Consider the following 25471-nt stretch of genomic DNA (forward strand, 5'->3'; position numbering starts at 1 on the left):
TTTTCTCTTTATTCAACCCGTCCTCCACCCACACAATATTTCATGACCTTAACCCGCCCGCCCCGCGAGGCAGGGATGACAATTGGGTCTTGACAAAAGAAAATACAGTATCATGATAAGAACACACTCTGTGAGTATGGAGCACAAGCGCTGGTCTGTTAATTGTTTGCAGGGCATTTGTTTACACTGGGGCTCGGTTAGGGGCACAGCTGGTCCTCATCAGGGCTGGTCTGGGCTGATGTGTTGTATGAAGTTGTAAAAAGAAAACATTTGCAGCCCGAGGAATGCAATGGGCAAAAGATGGTCCAAAAAACATATCCTCCTTTTTCATGCTGCGGTGAGTTTTAGTGCAATAATAATGATGCCCAACACAAGTACAACGATGTTGAGGATTTTGGCTATCCTGGACGGCTTTTTATTTTTATTTGATAGGGCCATAAGTAAACAAGAAAATGCACATTCAGAGTGGCCGGTGATTTTTATTTAGGGAAACTGAAATCTGTTTTTACCTCATTTTTACCAGCCTGTCACCTGTGCAACTAGAAGCAACAAAACTCTAGATCACCTTTACCCCACACACAGAAACTCATACAACTCTCTCTGTTGAGAGTGATCCATGGCAAAAAGCCTCCAGTGATGATCAGTGGCACGAAGCCTCCAGAGACGGTCTCCAGTCCGGAGTCTCCAGCGACGGCCTCCAGTCCTGAGCCTCCAGCGACGGCCTCCAGTCCGGAGCCTCCAGCGACGTTCCCCAGTCCGGGGCCCGCAACGAGGGTCCCAAGGCCGGGGCTCGCAACGAGGGTCCCCAGGCCGGGGCCTGCAACGAGGGTCCCCGCACGGAGGCGCCACCAAAGTGGGGTGAGCCAGAGGTGGACGTCCCGCACCAGAGCCGCCACCGCGGATAGATGCCCACCCGGACCCTCCCCTATAGGTTCAGGTTTTGTGGCCTTGGGGGGGGGGGGGGGCATTAACATTCACAAGGCCGTATGGCCAGACGGATTACATTTTCAATTTCTCCCTGACCCAGTCTGTAATAGTAAAGTCCCTTTTTCCCAAGAATGCCTTTTTAAAAACATGGCTGATATGGCTGACTTGTTTAAACAAATGTGGTTTCTACTGACAATTTAGATGTACAAACTATGGAATAACAATCCATAATTTTGATTAAGCTATTAATGATTGAGCTAGGACGGATGTAGTCAATATAACTATTTGTTCAGCATTTTTTAAATGTACAGCGACAGAATTCAGAACATGGGACCTTCTTACAGTATTCTCCCAGTACACAAAGTCAGAACTGTAGGATAAATAAAGGGGACATATAAGCAAACAATTCTCTGGATTTATGGTGCTTCAAGAGAACGGCGAACTCTGAAAAAAGGTTCAAATCAAATCAAATCAAATGTTATTTGTCACATACACATGGTTAGCAGATGTTAATGCGAGTGTAGCGAAATGCTTGTGCTTCTAGTTCCGACAATGCAGTAATAACAAACAAGTAATCTAACTAACAATTCCAAAACTACTGTCTTATACACAGTGTAAGGGGATAAAGAATATGTACATAAGGATATATGAATGAGTGATGGTACAGGGCAGCATACAGTAGATGGTATCGAGTACAGTATATACATATGAGATGAGTATGTAGACAAAGTAAACAAAGTGGCATAGTTAAAGTGGCTAGTGATACATGTATTACATAAGGATGCAGTCGATGATATAGAGTACAGTATATACGTATGCATATGGGATGAATAATGTAGGGTAAGTAACATTATATAAGGTAGCATTGTTTAAAGTGGCTAGTGATATATTTACATCATTTCCCATCAATTCCCATTATTAAAGTGGCTGGATTTGGGTCAGTGTCAATGTCAGTGTGTTGGCAGCAGCCACTCAATGTTAGTGGTGGCTGTTTAACAGTCTGATGGCCTTGAGATAGAAACTGTTTTTCAGTCTCTCGGTCCCAGCTTTGATGCACCTGTACTGACCTCGCCTTCTGGATGATAGCGGGGTGAACAGGCAGTGGCTCGGGTGGTTGATGTCCTTGATGATCTTTATGGCCTTCCTGTAACATCGGGTGGTGTAGGTGTCCTGGAGGGCAGGTAGTTTGCCCCCGGTGATGCGTTGTGCAGACCTCACTACCCTCTGGAGAGCCTTACGGTTGAGGGCGGAGCAGTTGCCGTACCAGGCAACCGTATACAGCCCGCCAGGATGCTCTCGATTGTGCATCTGTAGAAGTTTGTGAGTGCTTTTGGTGACAAGCCGAATTTCTTCAGCCTCCTGAGGTTGAAGAGGCGCTGCTGCGCCTTCTTCACGACGCTGTCTGTGTGAGTGGACCAATTCAGTTTGTCTGTGATGTGTATGCCGAGGAACTTAAAACTTGCTACCCTCTCCACTACTGTTCCATCGATGTGGATAGGGGAGTGTTCCCTCTGCTGTTTCCTGAAGTCCACAATCATCTCCTTAGTTTTGTTGACGTTGATTGTGAGGTTATTTTCCTGACACCACACTCCGAGGGCCCTCACCTCCTCCCTGTAGGCCGTCTCGTCGTTGTTGGTAATCAAGCCTACCACTGTTGTGTCGTCCGCAAACTTGATGATAGAGTTGGAGGCTTGCGTGGCCACGCAGTCCTGGGTGAACAGGGAGTACAGGAGAGGGCTCAGAACGCACCCTTGTGGGGCCCCAGTGTTGAGGATCAGCGGGGTGGAGATGTTGTTGCCTACCCTCACCACCTGGGGCGGCCCGTCAGGAAGTCCAGTACCCAGTTGCACAGGGCGGGGTCGAGACCCAGGGTCTCGAGCTTGATGACGAGCTTGGAGGGTACTATGTTGTTGAATGCCGAGCTGTAGTCGATGAACAGCATTCTCACATAGGTATTCCTCTTGTCCAGATGGGTTAGGGCAGTGTGCAGTGTGGTTGAGATTGCATCGTCTGTGGACCTATTTGGGCGGTAAGCAAATTGGAGTGGGTCTAGGGTGTCAGGTAGGGTGGATGTGATATGGTCCTTGACTAGTCTCTCAAAGCACTTCATGATGACGGAAGTGAGTGCTACGGGGCGGTAGTCGTTTAGCTCAGTTACCTTAGCTTTCTTGGGAACAGGAACAATGGTGGCCCTCTTGAAGCATGTGGGAACAGCAGACTGGTATAGGGCTTGATTGAATATGTCCGTAAACACACCGGCCAGCTGGTCTGCGCATGCTCTGAGGGCGCGGCTGGGGATGCCGTCTGGGCCTGCAGCCTTGCGAGGGTTAACACATTTAAATGTCTTACTCACCTCGGCTGCAGTGAAGGAGAGACCGCATGTTTTTGTTGCAGGCCAGGCCGTGTCAGTGGCACTGTATTGTCCTCAAAGCGGGCAAAAAAGTTATTTAGTCTGCCTGGGAGCAAGACATCCTGGGCCGTGACTGGGCTGGGTTTCTTCTTGTAGTCCGTGATTGACTGTAGACCCTGCCACATGCGTCTTGTGTCTGAGCCGTTGAATTGAGATTCTACTTTGTCTCTGTACTGACGCTTAGCTTGTTTGATAGCCTTGGGGAGGGAATAGCTGCACTGTTTGTATTCGGTCATGTTACCAGACACCTTGCCCTGATTAAAAGCAGTGGTTCGCGCTTTCAGTTTCACGCGAATGCTGCCATCAATCTACGGTTTCTGGTTAGGGTTGAATCATGATGTCAGTGATCTTCAAGTGGGTACACTAGAAAGAAGCCTGAGTTCCCGACTTGGAATTTCGAGTTTGATGGCCGTATTTTCCCAGTCGGAGCTAGTTTTTTCTGACTTCCCAGTTGCTTTGAACTCACTGAAGTCTGAGATTTCAGAGTTTCCAGTTGTTTTGAACATTGCAGAAGTCATGCTGGATTGACAACACGGCCAATGTATTCAACCTGTTATGGCTCATGGTGTTAAATGTGTATCCTTTTAAGCCTGGAAAAGAGACCGTTAAACCCAGACTTTGACCACACACCCACTCAACTGAATAGTAGGTTAGTGATTGCTTTACAATGCTTGCCACTGATTCCTTCCAAATCACTCATTGTTGAATTTGTGATTCCAACTTGTTGTGTAATTGTTATGTCTAATGGCCGAAAAGCACCGATAGGTTGTATCTATAATTCCTCTTCATAATTTCTCTTCATAAGACAAGGATTAAAAAGATTTGCCAGTAGATTGTCGACTTGATTCATGATGATGACTGCTAACTTGCTAGCTAAGATTTTGAAAGTATGATGCTGACTTGATCAGTCCAATCAAAGCTACGGTAGATGTAACGGGATTTGATGCCATTTTATCTGTGGCCAATGACCTTAAGCCTTCTTGGATGGGTATTTCTAATGTAACTCTATAGCAGCACCCAAGGGGCTTGAATTTTTTTAGCTCTACCCATAGATTTTGCAGTGACGTAGTGTCCCCATGAGTAACAGAACACTGAGCCAATCACGGCGCAACTAGAGAATATTACCAACCCCTATGCTCCATATTTTCCGCTGACTGCCCCACAACTACAGAAAGCACTGAGCAAGGCTGAAACACCTACATTTTGGAGCTACCTTACTCAAAAAAGCAAAAAAGAGATCATGTTTGTATGCGGCTTTATTAACTCAATTATTATTATTCTTACATTTGTTGCAGGCTGATATGTGACACGTATTAATGCCAAAATAACATGCAAAAATGAATGACGGGTTGCCACTGCAAATAAGTGGTGGTGATTGGGGATCAACAGGCCTTTATTCCGTGTTTTTTTTTAATTTGCTGCTACTTTGGTTGCAAACTCAGATTCAAAATAATCCTTCCCAGCAGAATCAGGTTTAATTACTCACCTGGGGGGTACTATTCAGTAAATTGATAATCTGTCTTTCTAAAATATTGACTACTTTGCTGTGATGCATAATCCGGTTCCAGTAGTTATTATTCATTTAAAATTATAGAATGACCGAGTACCATGGTGCAATTATGCTACATGATAAAAATGCATGCTTGTAATAGCACAATTTAGGGTACAATAGGTGGACATCACTCCATTTGAAGAACTTTTAGTAAACTGTGCACATTTTCAATACCCCTGAAAATCTCATGGCGGCACTCTTGGTCTTTTTGTGTTCAGATACTGCTGTAAATGGTCCATTAATGAACCGAAGAGTTGACTGAAATAAGGGTGAGCTTGTGCTCTCCAGCGGGGTGGCAGTGGCAAGCACTCTCTGCTATATGAGTGGAGCTGTTGTCACAGGCCTAATATACTGTATCAAGCCTTTATATATTTGTTTGTGGAAAATGTAGTTAAGGTGCTGCACGGGATATTGAACGCTTCGAAACCACACACGCCCATACTTAGAGCACGTGACCTTTAGAAATCCAATCCCAACTTGGAAGAAAAAAAGTTTACCGTTACCATAGTTACAAGTACACTACACACTCAAATCAAGAGGAATAGTACAAATTGACTGCCACAACTATTGTAGCTACAGTAGCTAGCTAAACAAATAAAATACCTCGTTTCCTTGGTATTGCATAATCTCCGTTTAGCAGATTACTTGTAAACAAATCAACATGACAAAAGAGTTCGAGGATTTTGAGAGTTTCTTGAAGAATGTTGATGAAATAAGTAAGTACTGTACCAGCACCACCACAAATTATTAATCCACAGTAACGTTAGCTAGCTGACGTTAGGGACGTGTGCGTTCGGGTTTGAAGCTAGCTAGTGTGTGAAATTTGTTAGGGACAGATACAGTCAAGTCATTTTAGCTGACTGTTCTGGTGAAAGACATAAGACCAATGTAGTTGGCTAACGTTAGCTCTAACTTTAAAATGCTGTATCTAACGTTAGCTAGCTAGCATCTAGGCTTTCAGGACGGTCAGTAGCCTAATTTCTGGAAAGCAGTGGCGGCCAATGCCGTTTATGATGCGGGAGGACGATTTTATTTTCTATTACAGCATGTTGGATGACTGTCATTCACATTCCATGCACCCAGTTCAATGAAACAGAGATTTATGCTACTACATGATACTATAATTTTCCCTATACCTATCATGAGGTTGATACAACCCAGTTTATGAATTAACGTTTACAACGTAGGTGCACACAGGTAGAGAGAAACATTTTAGATGATAGACAGTGACACATGCAATACCCCCTTGCACACTCTTGTCTGCATCTAGCTTATCTAGGGTGTGTTGGTCAAATTCAGGTATTTGTATCCCTGTTTTGTTTGCTTCCATTTAAGAAACGTTTTTCAACAGAATCCGTGGAATGAATACACCCCTGAGCATGCATAAACACAGTTCACTTTCATAGCAGCCACGTTGTAGTCCTTCCTGTAGTCATTCTAGTTGTTGTCATTCATCAGCTGTATGTGACCATGCAAAAAAAACTTTCCAAGCCAAACCATGTCATAACTGCTACACACAGCCTACATCGTTGTCCCCATATTAGCTAACGTCCTAGTCAACATAGCTAATATAACTAATGCCTTATTAATGCTACAATCATGCAGTAATGTTACAGTACAGAGTTAGTAAGCAGTTACACCGGTGGGCCCTGGTGGTAAGAAATTAATACAACCAAAAGCTTACTTTGACTTGGAAGAGTTCCAGTGTTGTGTTGGATAGTCATAGCCTGCTAGCAAATATAGCATCCCTCTGTTTGAGCTAGGTGTTTGAGTAACTAAACTAGCTAGCTGGATTTGCTAGCTAAGTAATTAAGTGAAACTGAAAGTTAAAAAATGACTCTCTCGCTCTCCTTCATTTTTGAAGAAATACATTTATTGATAACTGTTGGCTTTCTATCTCTTTGAGGCAACTACTCACCACGTTGTATAAACTGCAGTGCTAGCTAGCAGTAGCTTATGCTTTTATTGCTAGATTCATTGTACTCTGATCCTTTGATTGGGTGGACAACATGTCAGTTGATGCTGCAAGAGCTCTGGTAGGTTGGAGGACGTCCTCTGGAAGTAGTCATAATTACTGTGTAAGTCTATGGAAGGGGGGAGAAGGTTTTGTAGGTTTTGTAGGTTTCCTAGGTTTTGTATTGTAGTCAATGTACCAAGATGAGGAGGCTACTGTAGCCCTTCATTGCAAAACAGTGTGTTTTAATAAATTATTTGGTGACGTGAATATATTTAGTATAGTTTTATCTAAAAAAGGATAACCTTTTCAATGTTTTACAATTTTTATTTGTATGAAATTCACTGAGGAGGATGGTCCTCCCCTTCCACCTCTGAAGAGCCCCCACTGATGGAAAGACAGCTCAACCACTTAGCCTATCTACTTTTTGGACTTGAATGCCAAAACATTCAGGAGATGGATGTAACAGTATAACTTTAGACCGTCCCCTCGCCCATACCCGGGCGCGAACCAGGGACCCTCTGCACACATCAACAACAGTCACCCTCGAAGCATCGTTACCCATCGCTCCACAAAAGCCACGGCCCTTGCAGAGCAAGGGGAACTACTACTTCAAGGTCTCAGAGCAAGTGACGTCACCGATTGAAACGCTATTTAGCGCGCACCGCTAACTAAGCTAGCCGTTTCACATCCGTTACATGGAGGTGCTCAAAGTTGACCCATTTTGCATAACCCACCAAAAGCACCATACCATGAGACATCCATGATGTCTTCATAGCAGTATACTTTTTTTTACATTAGTTAAAAGCTTACAAACTGGGTTGTCAAACAATTTAATCATTTCTAGAAATCCACGTAAACCCAGATTTTTTTCTCTTCGTTTTCGCATAATGTTGCAGTTTGGACACTAATTTACATTTCATGTGTTGTGCCCACCATCGTTTGAGACACAACATACTCTTGAATACAGATGATGTAAAATAGGATCTAAGCTACAACATACGCAATAATTTTTTTTATCAGAGTTTCTGCATTTTTAGAGAATTTGTTAAATGTAAAAAAAAACTAAAAATCAAATCAAAAATGTATTTGTCACATACACATGGTTAGCAGATGTTAATGCGAGTGTAGCGAAATGCTTGTGCTTCTAGTTCCGACAATGCAGTAATAACCAACAAGTAATCTAACTAACAATTCCAAAACTACTGTGTTATACACAGTGTAAGGGGATAAAGAATATGTACATAAAGATATATGAATGAGTGATGGTACAGAGCAGCATAGGCAAGATACAGTAGATGGTATCGAGTACAGTATATACATATGAGATGAGTATGTAAACAAAGTGGCATAGTTAAAGTGGCTAGTGATACATGTATTACATAAGGATGCAGTAGATGATATAGAGTACAGTATATACGTATGCATATGAGATGAATAATGTAGGGTATGTTAACATTATATTAGGTAGCATTGTTTAAAGTGGCTAGTGATATATTGTACATCATTTCCCATCAATTCCCATTATTAAAGTGGCTGGAGTTGAGTCAGTGTCAGTGTGTTGGCAGCAGCCACTCAATGTTAGTGGTGGCTGTTTAACAGTCTGATGGCCTTGAGATAGAAGCTGTTTTTCAGTCTCTCGGTCCCAGCTTTGATGCACCTGTACTGACCTCGCCTTCTGGATGATAGCGGGGTGAACAGGCAGTGGCTCGGGTGGTTGTTGTCCTTGATGATCTTTATGGCCTTCCTGTAACATCGGGTGGTGTAGGTGTCCTGGAGGGCAGGTAGTTTGCCCCCGGTGATGCGTTGTGCAGACCTCACTACCCTCTGGAGAGCCTTACGGTAGTGGGCGGAGCAGTTGCCGTACCAGGCGGTGATACAGCCCGCCAGGATACTCTCGATTGTGCATCTGTAGAAGTTTGTGAGTGCTTTTGGTGACAAGCCGAATTTCTTCAGCCTCCTGAGGTTGAAGAGGCGCTGCTGCGCCTTCTTCACGATGCTGTCTGTGTGAGTGGACCAATTCAGTTTGTCTGTGATGTGTATGCCGAGGAACTTAAAACTTACTACCCTCTCCACTACTGTTCCATCGATGTGGATAGGGGGGTGTTCCCTCTGCTGTTTCCTGAAATCCACAATCATCTCCTTAGTTTTGTTGACGTTGAGTGTGAGGTTATTTTCCTGACACCACACTCCGAGGACCCTCACCTCCTCCCTGTAGGCTGTCTCGTCGTTGTTGGTAATCAAGCCTACCACTGTTGTGTTGTCCGCAAACGTGATGATTGAGTTGGAGGCGTGCGTGGCCACGCAGTCGTGGGTGAACAGGGAGTACAGGAGAGGGCTCAGAACGCACCCTTGTGGGGCCCCAGTGTTGAGGATCAACGGGGTGGAGATGTTGTTGCCTACCCTCACCACCTGGGGGCGGCCCGTCAGGAAGTCCAGTACCCAGTTGCACAGGGCGGGGTCGAGACCCAGGGTCTCGAGCTTGATGACGAGCTTGGAGGGTACTATGGTGTTGAATGCCGAGCTGTAGTCGATGAACAGCATTCTCACATAGGTATTCCTCTTGTCCAGATGGGTTAGGGCAGTGTGCAGTGTGGTTGAGATTGCATCGTCTGTGGACCTATTTTGGCGGTAAGCAAATTGGAGTGGGTCTAGGGTGTCAGGTAGGGTGGAGGTGATATGGTCCTTGACTCGTCTCTCAAAGCACTTCATGATGACGGAAGTGAGTGCTACGGGGCGGTAGCCGTTTAGCTCAGTTACCTTAGCTTTCTTGGGAACAGGAACAATGGTGGCCCTCTTGAAGCATGTGGGAACAGCAGACTGGTATAGGGATTGATTGAATATGTCCGTAAACACACCGGCCAGCTGGTCTGCGCATGCTCTGAGGGCATATATTAAGACAATCATAATAATTCAAGAAATTATCAAATAGTTTGGCAACCAATTTTTGTAAGCGTTTAAATGAAATCAAACTCAACTGTTTATATTGTTCAGTGATGAAGACATGAATTTCTCATGGTATGCAAAATGAAGCAACGTTGGTCCCTTCTGAATATTTTGGCATTCACGTCCAAAAAGTAACTTTCTGACCACTTCTACCATGAGCAAATATGTATGGTAAGTTTTGTTCAATTCAAAAAGGGTGCAGTAAAGAAGTGATTGAAATGAAATGGAAAGACCCTAATTTGTTTGCCCTTTATTTGTTTATTCCTGATAGGGTATTGTCTACAATAGCTAGACAGCTACTTTAGATTAGTGAGGCACACAGTCATTTCAGGGTAATGCAATGATAAAGAATAGTCTACTGCTGAAGGCAGGCTACAACCTAAAACTTTACCAATGAAAGACCTAAGGTGTTCATGTATAAATTCAGACAATAACAGGGATTATGGGAGTGGTACTAAGTGAATAAAGCAGGTCACAACCATTTCCAGAGGAGTGTATTTCACCCAAATTACAAAATGTCACTGGTTTCCTTACTCTGTAAGCAGTATATACAGTGTATCTTACCTTGTCTGAGTGCTTACAGGGTAAGAAACCAAAATGTAATTTTGTCATTTGGGTGGACTATCCCTTTAATCTGTGTGATCTCGCTGTGAGTACCCCAGTATCTCTACTTGCCCATTCATCTTCTGCACATCTATCACTCCAGTATTAATACTAAATTGTAATTATTTAGCCACTATGGCCTATTTATTGCCCTACCTCCCTAATCTTACTACATTTGCACACACTGTATATAGATTTTTCTATTGTGTTATTGACTGTACGTTTGTTTATCCCATGTGTAACTCTGTGTTGTTTGTGTCACACTGCTTTGCTTTATCTTGGCCAGGTCGCAGTTGTAAATGAGAACATGGCCTACCTGGTTAAATATGATTATTTTTTTATAAAATCAGGCGGTGTCGGAGGAAGGCGTGAAAAATGACCAAAGAATCCAGCCACCCAAGCCATATACTGTTCTCTCTGCTACTGTCTGGCAAACGGTACCTCAGCATCGACTCTCGGACCAACAGGCTCCGAGACAGCTTTTACCCCATATCCATAAGACTGCTATATAGTTAATTAAATGGTTACCCGTTCAATTTGCACTGACCCTATCTTGCAGTGACTATGCACACTCACAAGTCTATACAGTACATACACGTTACACACTCATACAAAAGCTCCACACATTCACATACATTACATACATGCACACACATACAGTACATGTAGATAACACATACACACACACACGCACACGCACACGCACACGCACACACACACACACACACACACACACACACACACACACACACACACACACACACACACACACACACACACACTTTTACAGTCATTACATGCTGCTGCTCCTCTGTTCTTTATTTTTACTCTTATTATTATCTATCTTGATGCCTAGTCACTTTACTCTGTCTCCATGTAAATACATACCTCAATTACCTCGTACCCCTGCACATTGATCTGGTACCGGTACTCTCTATATACTGTATATACTGTAGCTTCGTTCTTGTGTATTTTATTCCTCTTGTGTTATATTTTTTTTTAAACTCTGCATCATTGGGAAGGGCTCGTAAGCAAGCATTTCACGCTAAAGACCACACCCATTTTATTCGGGGGCGTGTGACAAATCAAATTATATTTGATTGTAATCTCTTTAATTTACTCTATGTAATCTGTGATGTTCTTATACAGGCGACCTGGTCAAGGATCTGAGCTCCTCTGATGTAACATCTCAGCAGAGAGCTGTGGAAAAGGCTGATTGCTACATAAGTACCTTGAAGGAGAAGGAGGAACCATGCAAAACCCTCCTCAACAGGACAGTGATAAACACCAATCCCTCACAACAGGCACCTGCACCGACAGTAACAGCTCAATACTCACTCTCACTCACTCTAATGACTTTTCAGATTGTTAACCAATCGACTTGAGATCTTTCCCGTGGTCTGTAATAGGTTGGTTAGGTGTGCATTGTATAACAACAGGTACATTTTTAGCATCCTTTCATTTGGTGTTTTTTTGTCTTAGAAGTTACAGTTGAGTAATTTGATGTGACGCTGCAGAAACGTGTGTTTTTGAATATTTTTCTTCTATTCTTTTATTTCAGGGTTCACAAAATGATCCCAGTTCAAGTGCAGGTGTGTGAAGCTAAAATGGGTCTCTCTTTTGCTGTGTGATGAGATTCTAAGGTTTGGGACAACTATATAAGCAATCATTTAGGAACAACTCCTTCATTTGAGCATGATGTGTAGCAGATCGGGATCTGTGCAACTCACTTCTCCGCCTGAAGTGTCTCCACTTGCGTTGACAAATAGCTAGATGTCTGGTAGCGCTACTGGGTAAGATGCTTCAGTAGGGCAGTGGTCTGTGTTTATGAGGCAGAGATCATGGGTTCAAGCCTCGGTATGAGCCGAGTCAGGAGGAAGCGGTACTCGCTAAGTAAGCAGCGTAACATCCTTCACATTTGCATAAATCAAACACGAAAAGTTTGGGTAGCGTCTGGCTCTGTATACAGTACATGTATCGCAAGTTAGGATTCGTCCCTTTAAAGCGGCTATCTGCGATTTGTAAACAATGTTATTGTCAACAAACACTGTATAACCTCAAACCTCAAAAACTATCATTTTGATCTCATGGATGTTCAGTCAGTCCTTGAATCCACAGCTCTGTCTATGAATTTGAGAGTGTTTACATTTCTCCAGCCACGTCCCTCAGCTGTTTACCAAAATGCTGGCGGGACTGCCGCTTTGTTGTTCTTTGAACTGCAGATTGCCCCTTCAAGTGCTTACATGGTACTACATCATACTGCCCAGAGCACTGGGTCTTTTTAATCTGCAACTCCACCTTTAATTGTACTATCCCTAAACATTTATTTAAACTAAATAAATAAATCCCTAAACATCAATCGGCTTTGCTCAAACCTAGTAAATTGCACCTCACAGTAAATTCCAATTCAATAGCATATGGATGTCAATACCCTTGACTGGATTACCAAGATCAGCGTATCAAGGTTCGGTAACAGTGTTTTATTAAATTGTAGTTTCTTTTTTGTTAGGAGTTAGATTAGCTTTAATATTGCAGATAGATTGGGGGTTCTATCAATGTAATTGTTTGCATAATTTCCAATCTCCCATATGTTAAAAAATATATATAATTATCTTCTTTATTCTTTTTCTTTTTATTTATCCGTTATTTTACCAGGTAAGTTGACTGAGAACAGGTTCTCATTTGCAGCAACGACCTGGGGAATAGTTACTGGGGAGAGGAGGGGGATGAATGAGCCAATTGTAAATTTTCCCCTAACCCATACACCCCTCCCCTAATTGGAGTAAACTAATGGACGACAATGCTTAGGCTTCTACTTCCAGCTTAATCATACTATATACATTTTACGGACAACGTATATTTTACAATAGTTCTCATTTTTTCTTTGTTTTTCTTTGTTTTTAGTCCCACCTTTCAGCTACTCTCAACCCCTCCCATCTACCTCTGTAAAACTTCCCTTTTCTAATTACCATATATTTTTCAATCCTGCTGTAATTTTACTAAGAGTATTATTATATGTGTGCTATTTGCAGGGTTAGCTCCAGGTAAATGTTGCAATTCTTCAGCTATTCCTGAACCTATGACCAAAAGCAAACTACGTATGGGCAGTACCAAAACAATTGATTTAATGATTCTGTCTCTTCGCAGCAAATCTACAGAGCTGGGATGGTTGTATTGATTGCAAGAATTTGATATAATAATTTGAATCAGTTCACAAACCATGTGCCATGGAATCAGTAGATCAAAAATCTCTTCCCAACTATTTTGTGAACTGTATGGCGCAGCTGTTCATTTTTGTTGGTACTTAAATTAAACTGGTATACTTTTTTATTTAGCATATTTTCTTTAACCAAATGTGGTCTTTAATGTAGGGTTGACTGACAGGTTCCTTATCTTCTCCCCCTTCCACTTGCCTCTTCCATTTTCACAATAATGGTGCAATCAGTTGGTTGTATATTTGGATAGAGCAGACATTTCTATATATTTTTGTTAGCTGCATGTGTGACATAACTCCACCAGTCCAATTTATGACATAATTAACCAAGATTTTTAGAAATGTTTTATCAGTTACTATATATGAGTTGGACCATAATATTTGTTGCAATATTTGTTGGTAGATTAAGCTGAAATTGCAACCAACTTTCTATGGCTTTTAAAAAAATAGCTGGAGATATTCTAGAGATGATTTCATTTTCAAATAACCCGAAAGTGAGAGGTTGTAATCTGAATAAAGGGAAAAAGGAAAAATATTTTTTTTAAACCGGGGTTAGCCATTCTTACTAATCTGCTGGAAAACCAGTTCGGATTTAATACTACTTTTGTATGACTGAAGCCTTTAGTGAGAGGTTAAATTCTTGAATATTTAATCATTTCAGCTCTCCAAATTCATATTCATTATATATGTAGGCGGGTTTAAATTTTGTCTGGCTTGCCATTCCAAATAAAGAGGAATATCTTTTGCTCATATAATTATAAAAACAAGTCATTTGGTGTAGGCAGGGCCATATGTAAGTAGGTAAACTGGGATATGACTAAATCATTATACAGGGTAATTTGTCCACAAATACACAGGTATTTACCTTTCCATAGTAGCAAGATCTTATCTATTTTTGCTAACCTTCTATAAAAATGTATTGTTGTTAGATCGTTTCTTTCTTTCTTTCGGGATATGAATACAGAGTATGTCCACTTCCCTGTCAGACCATTTTATTGGTAAAATACAGGGTAGTGATTCTTTTAGTGATCCAATACGTAATATGGTAGGTACACTTATCATAGTTTGGTTGTAATCCAGAGAGGTTAGATAAATTATCTAGATCCTCTATAAGGCTGTGCAGGGATACAAATTGCGGATTTAAAAGAAAACATGAGTCGTCAGCCTACAGTGACACCTTTGTTTTTAAGCCCTGGATTTCTAGCCCATTGATATTGTTGGATCCAATTTTCATAACTAACATTTCGATGGCCATAATAAATACTAATGTCAATAGTGGACAATCTTGTTTCACTCCTCTTGACAGTTTAATACTGGGCTCCTGAGTGGCGCAGCGGTCTAGGCACTGCATCTCATTGCAAGAGGCGTCACTACAGTCCCTGGTTTGCATCCAGGCTGTATCACATCCGGTCGTGATTGGGAGTCCCATAGTGCGGTGCACAATTGGCCCTGCGTCGTCCGGGTTTGCCGGGGTAGGCCGTCATTGTAAATAAGAATTTGTTCTTAACTGACTTGCCTAATTAAATAAAGTAAATAAATAAAAATGCTTTCTGAGAAGTAGCCATTATTTACTATTTTACACCTGGGGTTACTACACATAACTTTAACTCATTGTATAAGAGATGATCCAGAATTAAAATAGTCCATTTATATATAAATTCTAGTCTGCTTTATCAAAGGCCTTTTCAAAATCAGCTACAGTATGAATACCAGTTCCGGTTTCTCTGATTTTTCATAGTTTTCTATTGTTTCCAGTACTTGTTTTATATTATCTCCAATGTATCGTCCATGTAAAAAAAGCTTTCTGATTAGGATGAATAATATCCGACAATACCTTTTCAATTCTATGCGCTATGCATTTTGCTAGAATTTTGACATCACAACACTGAAGTGTAAGGGGCCTCCAGTTCTTTTTAGGTGGATTGGATCTTTATATTTACCATCTGGGTCTTGTTTCAGTAATAGTGAAATCTGAGTATCTGATAGTCTATCATTTATATAGGAGTGGTTAAAACAGGTTCATAACGGACCTCTGAGTACATCAAAAAAAGTTTGATATACCTCAACTGGTATGCCATCTAACCCTGGAGTTTTCACAGACTTAACGGCCTTAATTGCATCAAGAAATTCCTCCTCTGTAATTTGGCTTTCACATGAGTCTTTCTGTACAGATATTAATTTGACACTATTAATATAACAAAATCCTTACAATTAACTTCAGTTAGTGGAGATGAAGGAGACCGAAACAAAAATTCATGCAGGAAGTACTTTTGTTCCTCTTTCTAAATATTGTTTGGTGAATCATGGAAGACTCCGTCATTTGTAACACGTTTCTGTAAATGATTTTTGATAGCATTTCTATTTTGAGGATTAAAAAGTAGCTTGGTGCATTTCTCCCCAAATTCCTTTATTTCACTTGATTTTTTAAATAATATATTACACTTGATCTTTCTTGAATAAGTTCCTGTAGGTCTTTTTGTTTGTCCTCAAATGTATTCTGTGCCTGTGCTTATGTTTCCAAATAATGTATCTTCCGTAATCCAGTTAGTGCTCTCTAAATCCCCCCTGTGAAAAGTATATACTGTAGTCCCCAATTCAATTGTAATTAATTTCATGGTTCTCTTCTGTGCCTAGTGTAAAATTGAATATCTGTACACGTACTGTACTCAGGTACAAAGAGTGGAATAGAGTCAATCCCAAAGGTTTCCCATCGTATTTAACATCATTTAGTGCAAAGTTTAGTGCAACTCCAAGAATGAACTACTATGTTACCAGCTGACCACTAATGATCCACAAATGTTCTTCTCATTAATGCATTATCTAATTTCACCGTTTAGAAATGTAGAGTTTTACATTCCAAATGAAACACTCGTTTAAGAACAGTGTTTTATATTCTCCTTAATTCTGTAGATCATTTCATGAAAATTATGGAAAGCGATGCAGAGGACAGACACAAAAGGAGACAAAGGAGACAGGAAAAGGCAAACGGTGTGCATGAAAGTCATTTCTCCAGCATGCTCTTGCAATTTCCTAATTAGGGTCGCTCTTAATTCAGCTGTTTTGAACCTGACACTGTATTTGTATATGTCCTTACTCCCTCAGCCCTTAAAGAAAAGGGGAATGAAGCATACGCCCAGGGAGAATACGAGACTGCCGTGAAGCTTTATAGCGACGGTTTAGACGAGCGACGAGACATGCAGCCGCTGTATACCAACAGAGCACAAGTACTCTCAACTTCATTTCAGCTTCGCTTCACTTTTAGTTAACTTAAAAACAGTATGTTGAATACTATCGGTCTACTTTTCCCCCACTTTTTCCTCTGCAGTCCTATATCAAACTGGAGAAATATAAGGAGGCCATAAGTGACTGTGAGTGGGCTCTGAAGGTAAGGCTGACTAGGAACTTTGGGTCAATCACTAGCTCCCTCATTTTTCATAACGCCATTCCAGGCAGTGGCCTGGTGATCCTGTAGTGTCTTGGGAGCACAGAACATACCGTGCAGTGTAGAGTACAGTACAGTGCTCAGTGACTTCAATTAACTGTAAGTGGTGTGGAGAGGGGAGGAAAGTGGGTTGGAGTACTGTATATACCCCTTAGAATCTGTAATAAAAGCAGTACAAAAAAATCAGTGCTCACCTTTCAGGACAATCTATTTCGAAAGACACACAAACTAACTAGACAATGGGTTTGGCCTAATTCAAGGGAGTACCGTATTTGAAGCTTGAGTAAATGTGGTTTTGGTCCAGTTTTGTGTAATGATGTCCATATTGCAGATGATGTGTTCAGTTGACGTGTCACGTATGATTCTCTTGCTCATATTATTTCATTACAGTGTAATGACAAGTGTGTTAAAGCCTATCTTCACATGGGGAAAGCACACCTGGCACTCAAGAATTATAACGAGGTGGGCATTCCATTGCATTTGAACCATATCTAACTGCATTGCAGAGGAAACAGCCTACAACTGTATTCAGTCATTCTGGATGCCTATCCGCTTCGAACCTTATGTTGATCTCCTAAAATGCAGATTTTGCAACTTTTTAAGCTTACCCTTCCTTCAGCAAGTAGAGTCCTGCAAGCGTTCTGCTTAATACAATATTTAAAATACAAAGTGACTGCATTTCTTTCTTTAATGGTCTCAACATTTCTGCTTACTCTCTGTCTGTGTGTATTAGTGAGACCAGAGTCCCATATATTTATCTATGGCTGGTTGAGATTAGTAGAGTGCATCAGCCAATCTCATGACCAAAGGTAGCTGTAGGAAACGTAATTGACATATTTCTCTTTTACAGTCACGAATGTGCTATCAAAAGATACTGGAAATTGAGCCAGGACGGGAAAAGATGCTCAAAGGTAAGGCAATATAACACGCTGAAAAGTCTTGTTGCAAGTGAAGTCTATTACTCAGATTTGCTCATGGTCCCACTTAAACAAACTACAATTTATAAAGGCTTTTATAGAGCAATCATAACATCTCAATAAACACTACATAGATGCCTCACGAATCATTTATGAACAAACTCAGCAAAGTCATACTATGTAAGGGTTATTTATATATGACCCATGTAATCATAGGGCGAGGATCATCAACTAGATTCAGCTGCAGGTGTAATCATTTTTTTTGCTCAGAAAAGGGCCAAATCAAGGAGAGCCAAATCAAATCTCCACAAGTAGGGGAACCCAAGGACCTAGGCTAACCCACCATCATCAGGGATGTGATTCTTCCTGATTAATCAGAAATGAAATGAAATGTTTTTTTTATGTACACTCCATTCATATACAGTATATCATAGAAACCAACCTATCACTTAGCCAAAATTCACGTTTTGTCCTGACTCCTGATCACATCCCACCGTCTTGTCACCAAATCATCCCCTCTCGGCAGAGAGGTCTGTTAGGCATCCTCATTTATTTACGCATGATAACAGCCCTGTAACAAGGACAGGCCTACAATGACAACCCAAAGCTGGATGGCACTCATTGTTACCTTGCAAAATAAAGCATTCTTTTTTTCCCTTTGTGCCATCATTGCCGTCGTCAACTGTGGTAAGCTTATTTTGCTTCATTAAAACAGATGGTCCCAGTAGCGTTTTGTTCTGAAGTCGCATGCTCATTTCACTGTTTTGTGTCAATTTAGACTAGGATGGATTCCCAATGAATAATGACACTATCATTTTCGCACGTTTTGAAGCTGTTGTTCGTTGTCGACGTGTGATTATGGAGATGTTATGAATCATCGGAAAAGACGACAACAACGTTTCTGGAATACCCTCATTATCTTTCCCTAAATGTATTGACAGTAAGATAATTGGTCCTTCCGTAGCTCAGTTGGTAGAGCATGGCGCTTGTAACGCCAGGGTAGTGGGTTCGATTCCCGGGACCACCCATACGTAGAATGTATGCACACATGACTGTAAGTCGCTTTGGATAAAAGCGTCCGCTAAATGGCATATATTATTATTATTATTATATTATAATTACTGAATCCGTGCATTTAATTGGTGATACCTTTAATTCGGTAGGGTTAGGAAACATTCGTATGGCCTCCTTGCAAAGTTGTTTCCATTTCTAATCTGTGGCCCTACTACCTGTTTATAGCATATGATGCTATTTACAGCATATGAATGCATATTATGAGAAACGCGGTGGTCATACTGTCCTACACTCCTTTGATCCACTGCCATTAGGTTACCTCATACTAGGCTCCTCAGAAGCGATCTGTCTCCGAGCCCATGTTTTCTCCTTTCTTCCTCAAGAGTATCTGACCCAAGTGGATTTGGAGGAAGAAAGAGAATGCCAGGAAAGCAACGCGTGGGAGGAGTTTGATAAGGGAGAAGAAAAGGCCATGACAGTGCTCCAACTGTTGAAAAAGCTGGAGAGACCCGATCAGTTCCCGTTATACTACTGCGCAGGGCTCAAGCTTCTGTCGCACGCCATTACAGACTGTGAGTACGCTGTTGGGAGTTTCCCCATCCCTCCAAATCTTGTGTGAGTGTGAGTGGGTGTGAATGTTGTTTTTTCCGCTTGGCTTTCCCCAACCCTCCTCATCCTATCCTGTGGGCCAGAAGGATGCCAACGGATGCTCCTTCAGGTCACGGGAGGACAGCGTTGACAGGTGGGTTTCTCTTATTCATGGTTCTAGTAGTCGACTCCGAAAAAATGCAGTTCATCTACTGTTACTGGAGAAATGTGAAACTCCTAGGAGATCAAATCACTGCACAGACCAAATGTTTGTTGTGGTGGTTATGGTCAATTTGTAATCCTCTGAAAATAACATCCGGAAGGGAAGACCTGACCTGACCCCTCTGCGGTATTGATTTATCTTCATGGTTCATTTTATCACAGTTCAGCAAACTCCCCAATATTGCCCAGCCGAGGCGCGAGGTAGGCAGAGGAAAGGACACATGGAAGCGCAATGATAAATATGTGTTTACAATCCAAGCATCCATGTGAGCTGTTCTATCACCAACAGAATGCAGAATGCAGTGTAGAATGCAGAGGTACAGTACTGGATGATTTATGCAAATTCTGAGTGCACTGGGCCTAAGATGCACACGCGTTTGCACTATAATGTTACATTTACATGATATCTGTGAACTGCCGGTATCAACTACACCACCAGGGACAATAATCAATGATCAATGGTAGACTACTACCACACATTTCCAGTCTGTGTTTTCACTTCCCTCATATGGATGAATACAACCTGTCAGATGTCTGACTGACTGTCTTACAATGTCATTCAATGAAAGGGCAAATGTAACATAATTCCCAGTTGAACATCTCTAAGAAGAGTGTAGAAACGGCCTGCCTGACATTACCGGCTCTCTCGCCACCAAATCACCTCAGGGGAGCTTTTTCCCCCCCTCTCTTCTAGATTTTCTCTGCACACACGCCCGGTCTCACCATCTTTATGAGGGAAATAGCGGAGGATCTTTGGCTCTGGATGAGTTTTATTTATTCCACTCTCTCCTGCCCTTGACCGCCAGGCATTGTGTTTCTGAAGCCTGGCCACGGGCGCACTGTGATGATGTATGTGGCTCACTGAGGTACGGAGAGGCCTCCCAGTCCTGACGTTATCTGCTCTTCCTAACAGGCACTGGCCAGACGCTGTTCCGATTAAACAATGGCTTCAGTATCATCCAAACCAATGACACCGTAAGAAGGTAAGGGGACCCGAGAGACGCCCCTGACTGACACTGATAGGGAGTTAAGGACAGGCCGCCAACCGTGGTCCCAAAAAGTTTTTCAAACCAAAGAGATGCTGTCTTTAAAAGTTACTCTCTCTCTGTTAGTTGCTAGTTAAATATTGCCAAAATACGATGAGCTCCTTTAGAGATTTGGATGAACCTGTAATGTGCTGTGCCCCACGCAATGTACTACATGTATGTATAGTAGGTTTTATGTAGGCTGATACACTAATCACAACTCCCTCATGTGAAATTAGTGAGGGTATTATTAGCTTAAAAATATGCCGTACTCATAAAGAACACAATTTGGTTTCCTTATTTTCAGTTGCCTGTTGCAGAAATCGACAGCGCCATGCGCAGAGGAGCTATGCGTGTCCGTACTGAAATTGTGGAGGGTGATTTGCGATGGAAATGGTTTGTAAAGACAAGACATTGGTGTGATATTTCCTCCCCCTATTTTTTTGCACGTAGATTTTTTTTGTCAAGAGAAATTGTGTGAAGAAAATGCATGAAATGCCAAACATCTTCAATTATCCCATTGTTTTCTCATTATTCTGCCTGTCATGCATTTTTGCCAACTCCTTATTAAGTGCCCACTTGTTCTGTAGTCACACAGGCAATGTGTGCTTAAGTGGCAATCTGGGATTGGTACATCCATTATTTATGAATGATATAGCCATTGATTGTTGAAGAATATAATTTATACATGCCTCGTGTCTTGTTAAAACCCACAACATATAAGCTTGTTTTACTCCATTAACATTGTCATTGTAAACACACTTTGTGACTGCTACATTGTTGTTTGAATCCCGGACTGCCCCTTTTACCACATCAAAATTCATGAACACTTGTAACCAAGAGAAAATAATTGCTCCTTCTCCCAAACGGTGACAAATCAATTACACAGCTATCCAAAACCTGTTGTGCCAATGTCAAAATAGGGGAAATGCATTTGATGTAAAAAAAAATCTGCCAATTAAGGAGGCAAGTGCAATTATATTGTTGCTATTGCATTTAAAGTAGGCCAACAATCATCCCCTGACAAATAGCATTCAAATCGATTGAAAGTGCATGCAATGTGTTATTAAATTCAATCTTTGCCACGACTGTCACTGGAACTGTCCCTGTTGCTGAAGACATTTTTTCTCCTGGGCTGCTTGCTTTCAGATGAAAACCAAAAGATGCTGATGAGATGCCCAGACTCCAAAGAGTACATTGTTGACTTATTAGTATCAGGAATGGCGGCGGTGCGGAAAGAATGCCTGGCGTTTCTGTCTTTGTACTCCCAAACTCCACATGGAAGATGCGTGTCCATTGAGAACCTGAATTTGCACATGTAAGAGATCAGATCCCTGTTGGTAATTGCGTGTTCTGGCTGACAAGAGCCACACACTATTATCAAATCAAACCTACCTGCCTTCTCCTCTTTCAGCTCTTTCAGACAGCAGGTAGAGCCGTCCACTCAGAGTTCAGGGAAATTAAAATATGGGGGGAAAGTATGGTTGTAGGGTCGCAAAATATTATGTGCTCTATTAACAATAAACATTTAATTTAGGATTTTAACCCTTATGTACTGTGGGAATTGAAAACATGTTGATATTCTATTGCTGTATTTAGTCTCACATCAGACCTGCATTTGCACTTGCTGGTCCCTGTTATTCTGAATATTGTGTCATCCATCTTATTTAATCAGTAAAACAATGATATAGTACGTTGGATAATTGTCTTGGCTTAAAGAGGTGTTAATGACATGTGAAAATGAAATATTTGACTTTCTCACACAACTCTGCAGGTTGGTGGGAAACTTGATGATGTGCATATCCACACAGAGCCAGCTGGAAACCACAGCTCTAACTATTTTGGAGAACTTTGCCACGGAAAACCAGTATGTACACTGTAGCTAATGTAATACATAGTTTTTTTGTAACAAAATGGTGGATGCTCTTACTTGAAGGAGGGAACAACTCAGTCACCGAAATATTCTTTAAGTTTTTATGTGTTTTCTTAGCAGCAGATGTCAGAACAAATGGACACGTTTCAGGCCTTCGTCAGCGTTTGAAGGACAATGCTATCACAATGATATCACTTCACAGGAAAATATAAATACATATTCTGACCATGACCCACCAGGCTAGTCTATTGTATTGCCATATATCATCGGCGTAAATATTAAAGAGCAGTTTTAATTCACTTGGCTGGACAGTTAGGAGGCTCCAAGCAAATGCAAAGTGAACAGCGGGGTTGACATCCCAATCCATCACCGGGCTCTATCCCACCGTTAATCTCAGTTGAAAGCCCAATGGCCGCTCCATTCCTAAACTCACACTGTCACTTATGAAAATAGAGTCTGCGTCTCTGCATCTCAAGTGGCACCCTTTTCCTGATGTAGTGGTCAAAAGAAGTGCACTAAAAAGGGAATATGGTGTAATTTGGGACTAAGCCACAGAAGGAGAGTCAGAGCCACAGGAATAAAGCCAGAGAGCGTATAGTGGTTGAAATGGGAAGATCACAGTCTATTTGGTTGGACTTGAATGGTGCTGGAAGGGATTACATTTCTAATGTGAGTCTGGAGCCTTTGTCGAGGACTCGCTTTTTGTTAACGTTTCTGAAAACAAGGCTATCAGCTACTCTACGCTGCTGTTTGTGTGAGACGTCTCACTGGGCACTCACTGGTTGAATCAACGTTGTTTCCACGTCATTTAAATTAAACCAATGTGGAATAGACATTGAATTGACTTCTGTGTCAGCGTTTCCGTTATGAAGATTTGTGACTGGAAAGATTTTAATTTACGGACATTTGAGCAATTTACCGGACATCTATATGCATTCAAATCCGAAAGTAGAAAGAGAGAGATAATGAAACCTCCGACCTGGTTTAGCCAACGCCATCAATTCATGAGGGATATGGGCCAAATTAGCAACATTTAGACTACTAGACCTTAAAAACAGCCCCCCAAAAATGTCAAAAACACTATTCCTTGTTTTTCGATGTGTAGCATATGCTAAACTTTATAGCCCTTGGCTTTATTGGTTTTTATTTTCCAAAAACAATAAGTGTCCATTTCACGGTTCAGTTTTTGGCAATTTGAGCGCTAAGTGCATCCGAGCATTGCATGCATTTGCGTCCACTGTATGATATTAATATTAGAAAAAATGACATAAAGGAGGAGCAGCCCCAGAGAGATATAGAGATGTGCCGGCAGCATGCTATGACACCGACATGCATTTGTCAGATGGCTACTGTGTCTGCTAGACAGATATAGGCATACAGAAGGAAGCTTATTGTCACGCCCTGACCTTAGTCATCTTTGTTTTCTTTATTATTTTGGTTAGGTCAGGGTGTGACGAGGGTGGTATGTGTGTTTTTTGTCTTGTCTAGGGTCCTCACCTCAAGTTCAACTGTTGGATTCAGTCGGAGCGCTGGTGCACACTGCCTTCATATCATAAGCCGGCACTAGTTAAGCTTAATAATAGCCTCACCACACCAAAACTTCACAAAAGTTTCTACACTTTATTAGGGTAATAACAAAAGTAAATCAAGCCATTATTTATAGGAAAAATAGGAGAAGGCTATTATAATATGGCACACACAACATTACAGTTGGAACTTAATTTGACCAAAGAAAATGGCTCAACAGAATGAATCAAAAGACTTGGTTTAAAAAGACGAACTGGTTTAAAACATCACAAGAGTTTTGAACACGCCATATTTGCAGCAAGTAACCTCTAATGATATTTATTTTACAACGGGCCTTCTTATAACTAATTTACCTTAAACTAAAGATGGAGCACACATTTGAAAAGAAAATTCTAACTTAATTTAGCCAACGAAAATGTCTCAGCAGAATTAAACAAAACATGTTTAGCGTATTTAAAGAACTGGTTTAGATTAATAGACCTACAATAATAACAATGATATACAATAATAATAGGCTAATGATAAAGCATATGATTATAAATACGAAAATAAATACATTTAAGTTCCAAAATTGCATTCTCTCTGAATAGCGATTTGCACAGTGGCTTGCATTTGGCCGTGCCAACGCTCTTCTCATCTTTGTCCACTACAATATTAAAACTTGACCACACAAAGGACATTCAGCTTGTAGTTTTTTCACTGTAGGCATACTGTTTATCCTCTAACTTTCGTTTTACTTCAATGAAAAAAAGCCTCAATCTTCGCAATCAACAACAGCCTAGGCCAAGGCTCCTCTCTCACTCTCCCTATCTATCCTCAGCACCACACACACATGCTCGCAGAGTGAGAGAATGGTGGAGTGTGAAATTGGGGTGTAAAGCCTATGATAGACAGCCTCTCCAGGACAATTTGTTTGGCTTCAGTTCTACAGTTTAATTTAGCGTCTTTTCTTTTTTGGTGGGCCAAAAGCCGTCCCATTACTTGCTAAGGGTGGGGGGTGTGTGTTGACCTATTAAGTATGCGTGTGCTTGTGTGTGTTATAAAACATTTAGATAATGTCGTCACATACTGTGGTTTGGTACCGCACGTCATGACTCATGAATAATATTATAATATCGATTGTGTTTGTAACCTCCTGACATCCATTGTCTGTGTCCCATACTGTATGCAGTGTGCAACCAATTATTTTATTGTTCCTTGTCATGTGGGAACCTATTGTATAGCGTATGCTACATCACTATACAGCGTAGGCAAGTG

The 25471-nt window shown here is 41.3% G+C and overlaps 1 protein-coding gene across 1 annotated transcript in view; it reads left to right on the forward strand.

Annotated features, from left to right (window-relative positions):
- Positions 1–5415: 5415 nt before the first annotated feature.
- Positions 5416–25471, forward strand: part of ttc12 (tetratricopeptide repeat domain 12) — a 38819-nt gene continuing 18763 nt past the window's right edge. The window contains exons 1-13 of the mRNA XM_035791510.1: positions 5416–5605; positions 11542–11711; positions 11954–11984; positions 16517–16594; positions 16709–16830; positions 16932–16991; positions 17439–17510; positions 17899–17959; positions 19363–19551; positions 20703–20772; positions 21122–21210; positions 21964–22132; positions 22589–22681. Coding sequence (XP_035647403.1) covers positions 5551–5605; positions 11542–11711; positions 11954–11984; positions 16517–16594; positions 16709–16830; positions 16932–16991; positions 17439–17510; positions 17899–17959; positions 19363–19551; positions 20703–20772; positions 21122–21210; positions 21964–22132; positions 22589–22681 — 1259 coding nt within the window. The 5' untranslated portion in view covers positions 5416–5550. The remainder of the gene's footprint in view (positions 5606–11541; positions 11712–11953; positions 11985–16516; positions 16595–16708; positions 16831–16931; positions 16992–17438; positions 17511–17898; positions 17960–19362; positions 19552–20702; positions 20773–21121; positions 21211–21963; positions 22133–22588; positions 22682–25471) is intronic.

The sequence above is a fragment of the Oncorhynchus keta genome, chromosome 18 (genome assembly GCF_023373465.1).
Source record: "Oncorhynchus keta strain PuntledgeMale-10-30-2019 chromosome 18, Oket_V2, whole genome shotgun sequence".
Taxonomy (NCBI): Eukaryota; Metazoa; Chordata; class Actinopteri; order Salmoniformes; family Salmonidae; genus Oncorhynchus; species Oncorhynchus keta.